We start from the raw sequence: 12,730 nt of genomic DNA, 5'->3' as shown, positions 1-12,730 counted from the left end.
AAGCTTCACAGGGAGGTAGAATAACAGTCCATTCCACCTCCTGCTTCTTTGTAATCCATCCATTCTTTGCTCTCTCTAGCTCAGTTTAATGAGCCCTCAGTTGATGAATCGCCAAGTTTGATTGCGTGATGATGAAGGGGAGGCTCTGGAGCAAGACTCTGGGCTTACATTCCATTCCTCCATGGTTTTGGTTGTGTGACCTTGAGTGTTTGTCTTCACCTCTCCCTGCTTTATTTATTTATTGATTGATTGATTGATTGATTTTTAGAGGGGGGGGGGAGAGAGAGAGAGAAAGGGGAGGAGCAGGAAGCATCAACTCCCATATGTGCCTTGACCAGGCAAGCCCAAGGCTTCGAACCGGCAACCTCAGCGTTCCAGGTTGACACTTTATCCCACTGCGCCACCACAGGTCAGGCTCTCCCTGCTTTTGTTTTCTTTTTTTCCCCTTTAAAATAGGTACTAAGACCTCGTTTATGTGGTTGTGGGTTAATATATGTAAAGCCCGTAGAATAAATTTTAGCTCTCAAAATGCAGTCTTTATAATGGGACTCCCTGACTTAACTCTTGTTTTTTTAGAGACAGATAGGAACAGACAGACAGGAAGGGAAAGAGATGAGAAGCATCAGTTCTTTGTTGCAGCACCTTAGTTGTTCATTGATTGCTTTCTCATATGTGCCTTGACCAGGGGTTCCAGCAGAGCGAGTGACCCCTTGCTCAAGCCAGCGATCTTGGGCTTCTAGCCAGCGACCCTGCGTTCAAGCCGGATGAGCCCCTACTCAAGCTGGTGACCTCAGGGTTTCAAACCTGGGTCCTCTGCATCCCAGTCTGACACTCTATCCACTGTGCCACTGGCTGGCCAGGCGCTGACTTAACTCTTTAGATGGTATCCATGGCTTTGCAGCAAAGCCCCAATGCCTTTCTGAGGCTTAATGACAGCCCGTCCCTTCTCTCTATCCTCCTGTATTTCTACTGTATTCTCTGCCCTTCACTGCAACCCAAGGAGCCTTTCAAACCCACTCAAACCAGCTGTGTCCCCCCAGGCACACTCCCTTGGTCTCCCTGCATTTCAAACTCTTGGCATTCAGCTCTCCACTCTCCTCCTTAGTGAAGCCCTTTATGACCTCCTCGACTAGATTCAAGTTTTTGTGGCTCCAAAAATCCTCTGTAGTGTTCATCAAGCCATAGTCATCTTTGTATGTGTCATTGTGTCCTCCACTGTATGCTCTGTAAAGGCAGCAAGCTTTGTAATTAGATCATCAGTAAATCCTCAACATTAAGCATGGCGCCCAACTCATAGTATGCTTTGGTGAATATTTATGGGACATGTGGATGAGGTATGGGGGAGGAAACTGGAAAGTTGAGGTTAACCAAGCATTCCTGTTTATTAAAATTGGAAATATGTTTTCGGAAGCAAAGGAAGAGAGGGCTGGGAAGTAGGTCGGGGAGACCTAGATGGATGAACAGACTGGCACAATATAGTGCCAACAGGGAATCCACTGACTGGCTTTGGACATGCAAGCCGACCTAGTAAAAAATCCTGGTGTTAATCTTGGGAAACTAGACATTATTTGCTCTCTAGTAAGACTAAACTCATCCCTGTTACAAAGCCTCATGAATTGCTAGCACCTGAAAATAGCTTAAAAGTTTGTTATTGTTTCTCTGTGGACAACATAGATTATGGGAATTAGTGCATTATTTTGTTTGGCATTATTGGAGAGAAAGGCATCTCCTGAGCGGGGCTCCTCACTTTCTCAGCATTTTCCCGGCTGAGCTCATACTGGCAGCGTTCCCAGGAGCCATCTCATAAACAGCCACAGTGATCTGGCGAGCAGATAATGTTTTTCTCTTCATTACACAACCCTTTTGAATCAAAGAAGCAATGCAGAGTTCCGATCCAAAGCAACGCGTGAACAATAGGTACCTCTGTGGCTGAGTATATCTGAAGTCTTATTTGGACAACTGAGCAGACTTATCCTTTGCATACGTAGTTTCTGGTTACAGTCATCATATTTCAATTTTGTCATTAGTTCCCCATGATCTCCTCATGACATGTAGTGACTTCTTATGTATGAGCTGTGCAGGAGAATAGAAAGGGTGACAGTTAATGGGGCCCAGACTGAGGAACCACATGTAAGTTAAAACACCCTGAAATGAGGAGAAATGTAACATATGGAGTATGTTATAGTTTTGTGAGGTTGGGTTCCTGATCCCCATTCTGAATTGGCTGTGAGTGGTGGCATTTTTGCAGGAAGGTCAATGATTGGTCATTCCAGAGGGGTTGGCCATCACCCAGCAGGCCTATGGCTGCTGGGGGCGAACCCTGATGGGGTGGAGGAAAGGTATTAGTGAAGGGATGTTGCCTTGGGGTCGCAAAGACAAGGGATGCCTCTGTATTCTTCCACTGACTTGGTGACCTTGAGCCAGTCACTACTCAACCTAAACCATTTCATCTATAAAAGAAAGTGAAAGAAGATACAGGGTGATAGTGAGGACAAAAGGAGGTAATGTGTGAAGGGCTCTAGAAAGACAGAAAACTTGCTCATCAGTGGGTTTGGTGACACACTGAGTTCCCACGCCAGCTTCAGCGACAGTGTAATAACATATTACCTGTACGCTAGACAGACTTGCACCGAGCTCCCTGGGCACAGAAAGCGGTGTTTGTGCACCCCAGGCCTGGAGACCGGCTCTAGGACCAGTCTCTGCCTGTGGCTGCGCTTGACCTGCCTGTGATTTGGTAATTGTCGTGACAGGATACAGGAATGAGGTAGTTGATGCTGAGTGAGACTAAATCCACCATTTATATATAGTTTCATAACTAACACTCGAAAAATTATTTTTAAAAACTGTCATTTCTGTAAGTGCAGCACAGATTATGGGAATTACACAATATTGTTTTTAAGATAATAGACCTTTTCTTCATCAAACTAATTTCACATCTCTCTGTGACATCACTCTTTGTGCTTGCTTTTACCTAAAGTGTTGTTCCTTCTCGCGTACATACAAACCGGGCCAGTGCCTTATAATTCTTTCTTGTGTATGCATTAACTAAAAATCAGTAAACCTCACTGCCTAATTATTAAAAGTATGCAGTTGTGTGGGATGAGGAAATTATTAGCTTAACCATCTCAGCCACTCATTTCTGCCTCACGTACTTCTTCAGTAGGTATTTTCTGAGCGCTGGCTGTGGCTGGCCTGGTGCTAGGTGCTGCAGACATAGTGTCCCTGAAACAGTCGCTGGCTTCATGGAACTTCCGAGTGAGGAAGAAAACAAGATGGTAATAGAATCTTCACTTATCTTCTACGGTGACAAAGCGGTTAAGTACTTAAAAGGAAAAAGAAAGGGTACTAGGATTGACAGATGACACAGGTTCTGGCTGACTCCGCGTGACTGGGAAACGAATTTCTGAAGAAAGGTCACTTGAGCGGGGGACCTGAAGAGTCACTAATAAAAGATACTATTGGGTGACAGTGAGATGGATAGTGTGGATTTTTTGAAAAAAAAGGCCAGTGGAACTGGAGTCTGGGGATTGAAGGAGAGAACATGACTCTCAATGAAACCAGAGAGGTGGTGTGAGGCCGGTTGAAGTAGGATCTGAGGCCTTTGTGATGATTGGGGTGGACAGTCAGTGGAGACATTTTTAAGTTGGAGAAGGATGAAAATGACCATATTTTTCTATGTTTTTATTAACTGGTTGATTTTAGAGAGAGGAAGAGAAAAAGAGACATCAAACAAAACATTGTTTTTTCACTTATCCATGTGTTCGTTGGTTGATTTCTGTATGTTCCCTGAGAGGTTGAACCTGCAACCTTGGTGTTTTTGGATGACACTCTGACCAACTGAGCTACCAGCTAGGGCTGACTGATCGTGTGTGTGTGTGTGTGTGTGTGTGTGTGTGTGTGTGTGTGTGTGTGTATTATTTTTTATTTTTAAAGGAAATATTAGTTTGATACCGGTGAAGAGGATATATTGGGAAGCTGATGATCAGAGTGGGGTGGCTTCCAGGAAAATTTCTGAGGTAAGAGGCCAGGTAAGAGGCTGAGGGCCAGTTAAGGGACTATAGCTGTTAACAACTGAGTCATAGTGAGGGATAAAGAGCTCTTGGGGCAGGAAGAGGGATTTGAGAGGATGTAGCGGGAGAATCAGCAGGTTTAGGCGAGAAGCTGTCTGTTGGGAAAATAACACAGAGGTGATGGAGGAGTTTGAGAGGGAAACAGGGTTGTGACATCCACCGAAGCCAGCAGGCAGGAGGCAGAGCACGTAACTGGAAGAGTCATGAATTCCACAGGAGGCTTGTTTAGTTGAGGGGACCAGAGGTGCATGGAAGGAGAGCTGATGGCTGGTATTGGGGATCCAAGTCTGAAGCTTCAGTGAAGTGGGAGGGCTGGGGAGTCACGTGGTGGGGTGGAAGGGGGCGTACATGCAGAATGGAGTGCCCAGACCTATCCGATGGCAGACAGTGGGGCATCCTAAAGCGGAGACAGGGAGGAAGAGCAGCCTTCCTTTCTGCTTTGCACCTCGGGCGTTGTCCTCCCTCTCTTGGGCAAAATCTCTTCTGTCTCTGGAGCACGTGCCTTTCAGCTGTACCACTTCTCACACTTTGTTTCTGAGCATTCACCCATCTCTTGGTCCCACTCCCACAGTCAGACATCTCTTAGGAAACCAGTGAGCTAGATGCCCATCTAATCCACCTCTCAAGCCTTAGAAAACCCAGTGTCTGTAGGTAGTCATTACTTTTTTCAACAAATCTTTTTTTTTTTTAATTTTTATTTTTTTATTTTTAGAGAGGAGAGAGAGAGACAGAGAGAGAGAAGGGGGAGGAGCTGGAAGCATCAACTCCCATATGTGCCTTGACCAGGCAAGCCCGGGGTTTCGAACTGGCGACCTCAGTATTTCAACAAATCTTTAATGACCTCTTCCAGTGTGTGTGGTGGCAGGGAGGAGGGCAGGCTCTGCATTAGGCACCAGATTCACCAGCAAACCAAACAAAGAGTGTGAGTGCCCTCTGCTTTCTCTTTTGGGAGACAAACAGTAAATGCACATCTGGTGGAGCAAGGTGAGAGGGTGGGGATGATGGACAGGAAAGGGGGCAGGGCTTCCTTTGAGGAAATAACTGTACTGAAACCCAAAAGGAGTAAGAGAGGAAGTCAAGTGGATTTCTGATTGTTGTGTGACAGCTTATCCCAGAATTCACAGCATAAAACAATGTAGACTATCAAGGTTTCTCAGGACTAGGAATCTTGGGGTGGCTTGGATGGGCGTTTGTGCTTAGGGTTTCTCAAGAGCTTGCAGCCAATCCTGCAGCTGAGACAGCGTCAGCTCCTGATCATTTGAGATGAAGAACTTGCTTTCTTGCCCACTCAGGTAGCTCTTGGCAGACTTCAGTTCACTGGGGCCTGGATTTTCTGCCTCCGGGCGGTTTGCCTCTCCCCAGGTCGCGTGCTGAGAGAGAGAGAACAGCCTCTTAGGAACTCAGCTCAGACGTGACTTGCCATCGTTATTTTGCCATCTGAACCGTAACTGCCTCTTGTTACTGAGTTGTCTTCCCCGTTGTCCCTTGTGTAGTTTTCCAGTCTGGCTTACCTCCCTCTCGCACTGCCTTTTTCATTCAAGTTTTTTTTTTTTTAAAAGAGCAGTTTGTATTTGCTGCCTTGACTTCATTGCCACTGGTCCTCTCCCCCTTCCTGCCAGTTGGTTCCATTCTTCACTACCCCACTAACCGTCTCTGCCAGAGGTGACCTACTGGTGACAAAGACCAGTCAGTTCTCTTGTGACTTCAGCTGATTTCTCTTGTGGCACTCTATATTCTCTCTCTCTCTCTCTAGGTTATCTCTCCTCCTAATTGCTAATATGTGCATATGTGCTAATATGTCATATTTTTCCTTCTGGTATTCTGACACCACCCCTCCACCCAACCCCTGGATCCACTTTCTCTGTCAACCATTTAAATATAGGAATTTTATAGAGTTGTATTCCTTTTTTATTGATTTGAGAAAGAGAGAAAAACATTCACTTGTCATTCCACTCATTCATGCATTCATCTGTTGATTCTTGTTTGTGCTCTGACCGCGGATCAAACCTGCAATCTTGGCATATCAGGATGACACTTCAACTGAGTACCCAGCCAGGGCTAGTTTTATTCTTGACTCTGTTTATTTATACCGTATTTTGTCTTCAAAGCTGACGTCTACCAAAACTAAATGATCCATGACCCACCGCCATATACAAACATCAAACAGACACACACAGATACCTTGTTCTGCTTGTGTCACGTCGGTCTTTATTTTTGATTACTAGAATCTGGGTACCCCAGGAAAAAAAAAAGCTGTAAATAATATTACTTTTTCCTACATTATAAAATTAGAATGTTTTTTCCTACCTTAGTTTTCACACTCTATGAATCACCTTGGCCTGTTCATCCTCTCTCTGCCTGTGCCCTCTGCCCTCGGCGCTGCCTGTCTCTCAGCTGGCCCGCTGCTCTCCTTTGGTAACCGACACCCCAGTCTCTCCTCTTCCTTCATGCCACTGCCGGTTATTTGTCTCTGTCTCAACATTGCCGTGCCGGCTGCCCACGTCGTTGGCTCCCGGTTTCCAGAGTGGACGCCGGCTCCCTGTGTGACCCACACTGTGTTTTGCCAGCGGGTCCCAGTTGGTCTGCATGACCCAGCCTCCGCTGCCCTCGCCCTGATGTGTAAGGCTCCTGCAGTATGAAAAGTTTTATTCCCGTCAGAGGTCATGCTGTGGCATGCCTCTCTGCTGTTCTTTTATTTTTATGAAAAGTGTTTTCTTCTCCCTTTGCCCCTCACTCAACCCATAGGTCAAATCAAATTGTAGGTCTCTTGTCTCTGCCCAATGCCCTCCCCTCTCCACCTTCCCCAGAGGAGTTAATAACGTTTTTCTTTTTTTTTTTTTTCATTTTTCTGAAGCTGGAAACAGGGAGAGACAGTCAGACAGACTCCCGCATGCGCCCGACTGGGATCCACCCGGCACGCCCACCAGGGGCGATGCTCTGCCCACCAGGGGGCGATGCTCTGCCCATCCTGGGCGTCGCCATATTGCGACCAGAGCCACTCTAGCGCCTGAGGCAGAGGCCACAGAGCCATCCCCAGCGCCCGGGCCATCTTTGCTCCAATGGAGCCTTGGCTGCGGGAGGGGAAGAGAGAGACAGAGAGGAAAGCACGGCGGAGGGGTGGAGAAGCAAATGGGCGCTTCTCCTGTGTGCCCTGGCCGGGAATCGAACCCGGGTCCTCCGCACGCTAGGCCGACGCTCTACCGCTGAGCCAACCGGCCAGGGCTAATAACGTTTTTCCTTAGCTTTTCCTCCCTTTGCGTAGGTTTCTATTATTGCTCTTGTTGTCTTTTATTGTTGTTCTGCATCTCAGGGAGCATACACTGTTGCAGGGCAGGGCCCTCAGTCCCTTTTCTCTTGTGACCCCAACACTTAACAAGATGTTGGACACACTGTTAACACTTAGTAAACACCAATTAAATACCATGTAACCAGACTGTGTTAGTATGGCTTTAGGTGTGGTTTTTTATAGGGGAAATTAAGAATCCAGATATTTAAATTCATTAGTGTTCTCGCTTCCGAAATGTGGTTTGATGACTTGGTGGAATTTAGCACTGACTGTTAGGAAGAAGTTGGAAAATATGAAATGCCTGCCAACTTAGGGTATTAAATAGCAAGTAATTAGGAGTTTTTCTGAAGCCAGTCTTACTGCACTTTAAAAATATCTTGCGTTCTAGCTCTGTACTTAATTACAAATTTATATAAGTTTGTTTCAACTTAAAATATTTTCCAATAAAAATAATATTACATACAGCATTTCTGTATCATGGTGCAATCTCTTACGTAACATGACCGTATTACTTATCACTCTTTCTTCCTACCCCTCTCACGAGCATCTCTCTCTGTACTGATCATTGTTTGTATTTTATATTTTACCTGCTATTAGTGAACAACTAGAAGTTCTTTAGAGATTTTTGCTTTTCTGTCAAAAAGCATTCTTCCTAGCTGTGTGCAACATGTGAGAAGTTGGAAGACTGGTGAAATCAGGGATGGGACGGGTGTCCCTTACCCCCCAGGTGGGAAGCAGTATATAACTGTACATGATGGGTGTCAACTTGGATACTGGACTTACCACACAACTGGCCTTCAGCTCACCACTCAAACATTAGGGGACCTTATCCCTGCTGGAGAACTAGCCAGAACTCCCAAGTGCAGAGAGGAAATCTGGTTCATATCTCCAAATACTTTCTTAATCAACTCTTACAGGAGTCATTTGGCAGAGATGTCTCTGACCTTCAGGCGGTGGTGTTGGGGTGGGAGGACATGTAAGTCAAGGTTGAATCATTTTATAGGTTCATCAGCATTTGTTACTTTCTCTCCTAAATATTTCAACATTTTGAAGAGAAGATTTGGGGCCCCTATTATGTCATTAGTTACCATGTATTGTGAAACATTTGAATCAGGGTAAGATGTTTAATGTTGTAACTCTGGCTTGATTGCTAAAAGCAACTGGTGTTGGTGTCCCTGCTTAGTTATACATGGCTTTTGTTCTTTTTTATACATGGCTTTTGTTCTTTTTCTCCCCCCAGGTTTTTCTGAAGAGTGATCGAGTGGCCAGAATGGTTCAGTGTGGGGGATGTTCTGCCAATGACTTCAGAGAGGTGTTTAAAAAAAACATAGAGAAACGTGTGCGGAGTTTGCCGGAGATTGATGGCTTAAGCAAGGAGACAGTGCTGAGCTCATGGATTGCCAAATACGATGCCATATACAGGGGTGAGGAGGACCCGTGCAAGCAGCCAAACAGGATGACCCTTAGCGCTGTGTCGGAACTTATTCTAAGCAAGGAGCAGCTCTATGAGATGTTTCAGCAGATTCTGGGTATTAAGAAACTAGAACACCAGCTTCTTTATAACGCATGTCAGGTAAGTGGTCCATGGTATACCTCATTTCCTTGCCTGACTCAGAATGAACGTCAAGTGTTCACAAGCCTATGGAGATGGACTTTACTTTCTATAATCGCTTTGGTTGAAAAGTTGAGGGAAGTTGAATTTCAGTAAGTCAAATAGGGATATTTTAAAGAAGCTTTGAAAGAATTATTTGATACTGGGAGAAGAATATCAGTCCATTTTATTGGGTAAATAATTGTTCCCCTGTGCCCTATTTCAGGACATCAGATTTGTGTCTATTGGGTATATGTGGAACATGTTCAAATAGTGAAATGGAAATCATCTGTTATCTGAAGAAGCTTGGCAGTTTCTAATAAACAGTTATTCCTCGGTGCAAAAATAATCTTACATAAAGATAAGATGCTAGTTTTCGCAATTTTATGGAAGTAACTGAAATTTCAAAATTTTTCTCTTCAACCTAACCAGATAGAATTTAATTGAACATGAATGCTAAGCTGCATAATTTAAAGGGATGACAGTCAATAATATATTTGCCTTTCCATTCTTATTCAAATCATCCATATAAAACTGAATAAAACATTGTGTTTGTGCCACGTCTTTCATCTTCAGTCCCTATGATTTGTCTAATAATGTATTCCTTCCGTATTTGCATTTTGTTTGCTTATTACAGAGGTATAAATTATTTAACTATGCCCTAATATACAATTTAAATTGACAAAATTCTGGTATTTGAAAGTCTATCGGTTCGTGAAGAGTTACCCTTCTGTACTGTATACACATTGACATTTATTTTTAATCTTTTTTGCAGATCTACTTCTCTGAATTGTAGTATTCTATCCATGTTTTTTACATTGCATTACTAATCTTTGACTCGTTTAAGATGAATAAATTAACAGTTAATTAATAGTAAAGCAACCTGGCACCTTAACCCTGTGAACAATTTGTGCATTTATGGTCATTGTGTTTCACTGTGTTATTAAACCCGTTGGTGGTTTGATGATAGTAGAGGACGACTGTAAAACCAAGCTCTTCTAAGAGATAAATTCATCTGGGACTTTGTATTTTTAATGAAACAACAGCTCATTCATACAGTTAAATATTGATGAACATAATTTAGTAGTAAAATTCAGATTCAGACAGTCAGTAGATATTTATTGGATAGTTATTTGAGACAAAAACCTTGGAGAAGTCAAACTGGGCAAAATAAAATATTTGTTCTCCATACGCCAAAGTCCAATAGAGCAGAGAGACCTCAGAAATGAGTATGACATATGCATGAGAGTTGATGCTGGCTGGTACTCAGCCATACATACCTGTAGGCCTGTAAGTTTGTTTATTGACTCTGTTTTAAAATTAATCCTTTGCTTGCTTTTTAAGATCACTTCTAAAGCAAAATGAAGGCTCCCCTGATTCATGTCCTCCATGCCATCGGAGACCCTGATGGATGGCCTTGGGGGATACCTGCTCCAAAGGCCCCTGCTCTGGGCGGAGCTCCCTCCCTCCCCAGCCTCCTTTCTGCAGTACTGAGCTCAAGTAGGACGAGGCCACCAGAACTTGAGGAAACAGGTCAAGGCGGGCTTCCCTTGCGGGTGGCCCCTGCTGATTCTGCGGGAAGGGGAAGAACTTGCCCCCCGCCCCTGTTCCAAAACCACATGGGCCACACAGTTCAGTGACCTTCTGAGAGTCTGCCTGTAGTTTCTCAGAGGACAAGTGTACCACAGGTCCCTGTTGGGTGCAGCCAATTGTCCTTTCTGCCGACGCCATCTTGGCAGGGTGCTGTCACCAGAGTTTGGAGGACCGTGTCAGTGCACTCCCCCTGCTGGTGCTGTAAGAACAGTAGTGCCTGACCCTGGGAGATGGTGCCTGAGGGCAGTGTGGGATGATGACTGGGACTGGGACCTCTCAGTAGCTGACTCTCCAGATCTCTCTCCGGAGCCATACCACCCAGATCTGGCTTTTCTTTATTCATGGCTCTGTATGCCCTGAGTCACCTTCTTCTCACCAGAGCCCTGGGTGAGTGCCCCAGAGCAAACTCCTCCTTGTTGACCCATTAGGAGAGCACCTGGGATTTCTGGCAGACTGCTTCCTCTTTGCAGCAGACAAACGTCCACCGCTGATTTTTGCTATTAGGTGCTATGCAGGCTCCTCTGTGCTCTGGTTTGGGGACCATGGCATGGGCTTGAAACCCCATGCTCCTCAGGGGGGACGTGTGCCGCTGAGATATCAGGGCTGAGATATCTCCCCCCAGGGCTGGAGAACCAGCACTACCCGCATCTCCGCCCTTCTTATCAGGCTCTGTGTAGCTTCTTTCATAAATCCTTGGATATGATACTCCTTTTCAGCTGCCCTTCACCTGGTAATTTGGGTTGATTGCTCTATAATTTAGCTATAAATCTGGTTTGGCACCCGGAGGAGGTGTGTGTGGCTTCCACCTACTCCGCAGCCGTCTTGGGTCCCCTCCAGAGCTTTTCCATAACAACAGATTTGTTTATGACTTTTTTAGTTCTATCTGTATTTGTCTCATATATTTTGATGCTCTGTTAGGTTTGGACACATTTAGAATGTTTTTTTATTTTTTATTTTTCAGAATTAATGCCTTTATCATTATATAAAGTCCCTCTTTTATTTTCCTGTAGTCTACTTTCTCTGTCTTTTCTTTTTAAATGCCTAGGGATTTTTATATAATTTTTTTCTTCCATGAACACATTTTTCCCCACAACATCTCTGTGAGGCAGTGGGAAATCAGGCATGGTTTTTGCCAATTTCAGGAGGCATCATTGAGGCACACAGAAATAATTTCCTTGCCAGGGTCACAAAGAAAGCCAGTACAGCAAAGTTGGGGGAGTGGAGATGCTAGGATGAGTCCTTTCTTGTATTTTTTTTTTTTTTTTTGTATTTTTCTGAAGTTGGAAACGGGGAGGCAGTCAGACAGACTCACGCAAGCGCCCCACCGGGATCTACCCGGCATGCCCACCAGGGGGCGATGCTCTGCCCGTCTGGGGCATCTCCCTGTTGTGACCAGAGCCATTCTAGCGCCTGAGGCAGAGGCCATGGAGCCATCCTCAGCACCTGGGCCAACTCTGCTCCAATGGAACCTTGGCTGTGGGAGGGGAAGAGAGAGACAGAGAGGAAGGAGAGGGGGAGGGGTGGAGAAACAGATGGGTGCTTCTCCTGTGTGCCCTGGCTGGAAATTGAATGCGGGACTCTTGCACGCCAGGCCGACGCTCTACCACTTGGCCAATCAGCCAGGGCTAGGATGAGTTCTTTATAAACTTGAATCTGGTAACTAACACATTTTCCTACTTGAGGAAATTGAGCATAGCTTCCAGAAAACTAGAAGTGAACTATCTTATAACATCAAGTATTAGAATGTTCATTATCCTTTTAAAATTATGTTAGAGGGTTAATTTCTGAGTTTTCCATTCTGAGAAATAAAAATAAGTATTAATAGGGAAAGGGGAATATAACTTCACCACCAGCACAGTTAAATGTAAGATTCCTTTATAAATAAGTGACTATTAAAAATAATTAATAGCTCAAGTCATGGAAAACCGAACTAGCATCAAAGAATGTAAATCATACTGTGAAATAAAAAAGCAAGCAAGCAAACAAACCAAAACAGATAAAAACTTAGGGAAGCTCTTCACTATCTGAAAAAATAAAACAGAAATAAATATGGGTGGATGGTAGGGGCAGAGTGTATTTGACAGACCAGTTTGTCACACACTGACACAGTTTTTCTTTAGAGACTAGACATGTTTTGCTCCACCAGTCCTGCTTCTGGAAAGGCCAGAGGTTGCGGCAGAGATCATAGAT

General features: G+C 44.6%; 1 protein-coding gene across 4 annotated transcripts in view; it reads left to right on the top strand.

The window, feature by feature from the left end:
• CADPS2 (calcium dependent secretion activator 2) overlaps nucleotides 1–12,730 on the top strand; it is a 527,120-nt gene that overhangs the window by 160,953 nt on the left and 353,437 nt on the right. For all 4 annotated transcript variants that reach the window (XM_066362568.1, XM_066362567.1, XM_066362570.1 and 1 more), the window contains exon 3: nucleotides 8,597–8,929. In XM_066362568.1, coding sequence (XP_066218665.1) covers nucleotides 8,597–8,929 — 333 coding nt within the window. The remainder of the gene's footprint in view (nucleotides 1–8,596; nucleotides 8,930–12,730) is intronic.

This window comes from Saccopteryx leptura, chromosome 2 (genome assembly GCF_036850995.1).
Source record: "Saccopteryx leptura isolate mSacLep1 chromosome 2, mSacLep1_pri_phased_curated, whole genome shotgun sequence".
Lineage (NCBI taxonomy): Eukaryota > Metazoa > Chordata > Mammalia > Chiroptera > Emballonuridae > Saccopteryx > Saccopteryx leptura.
This window is presented reverse-complemented; position numbering and strand designations above follow the sequence as displayed.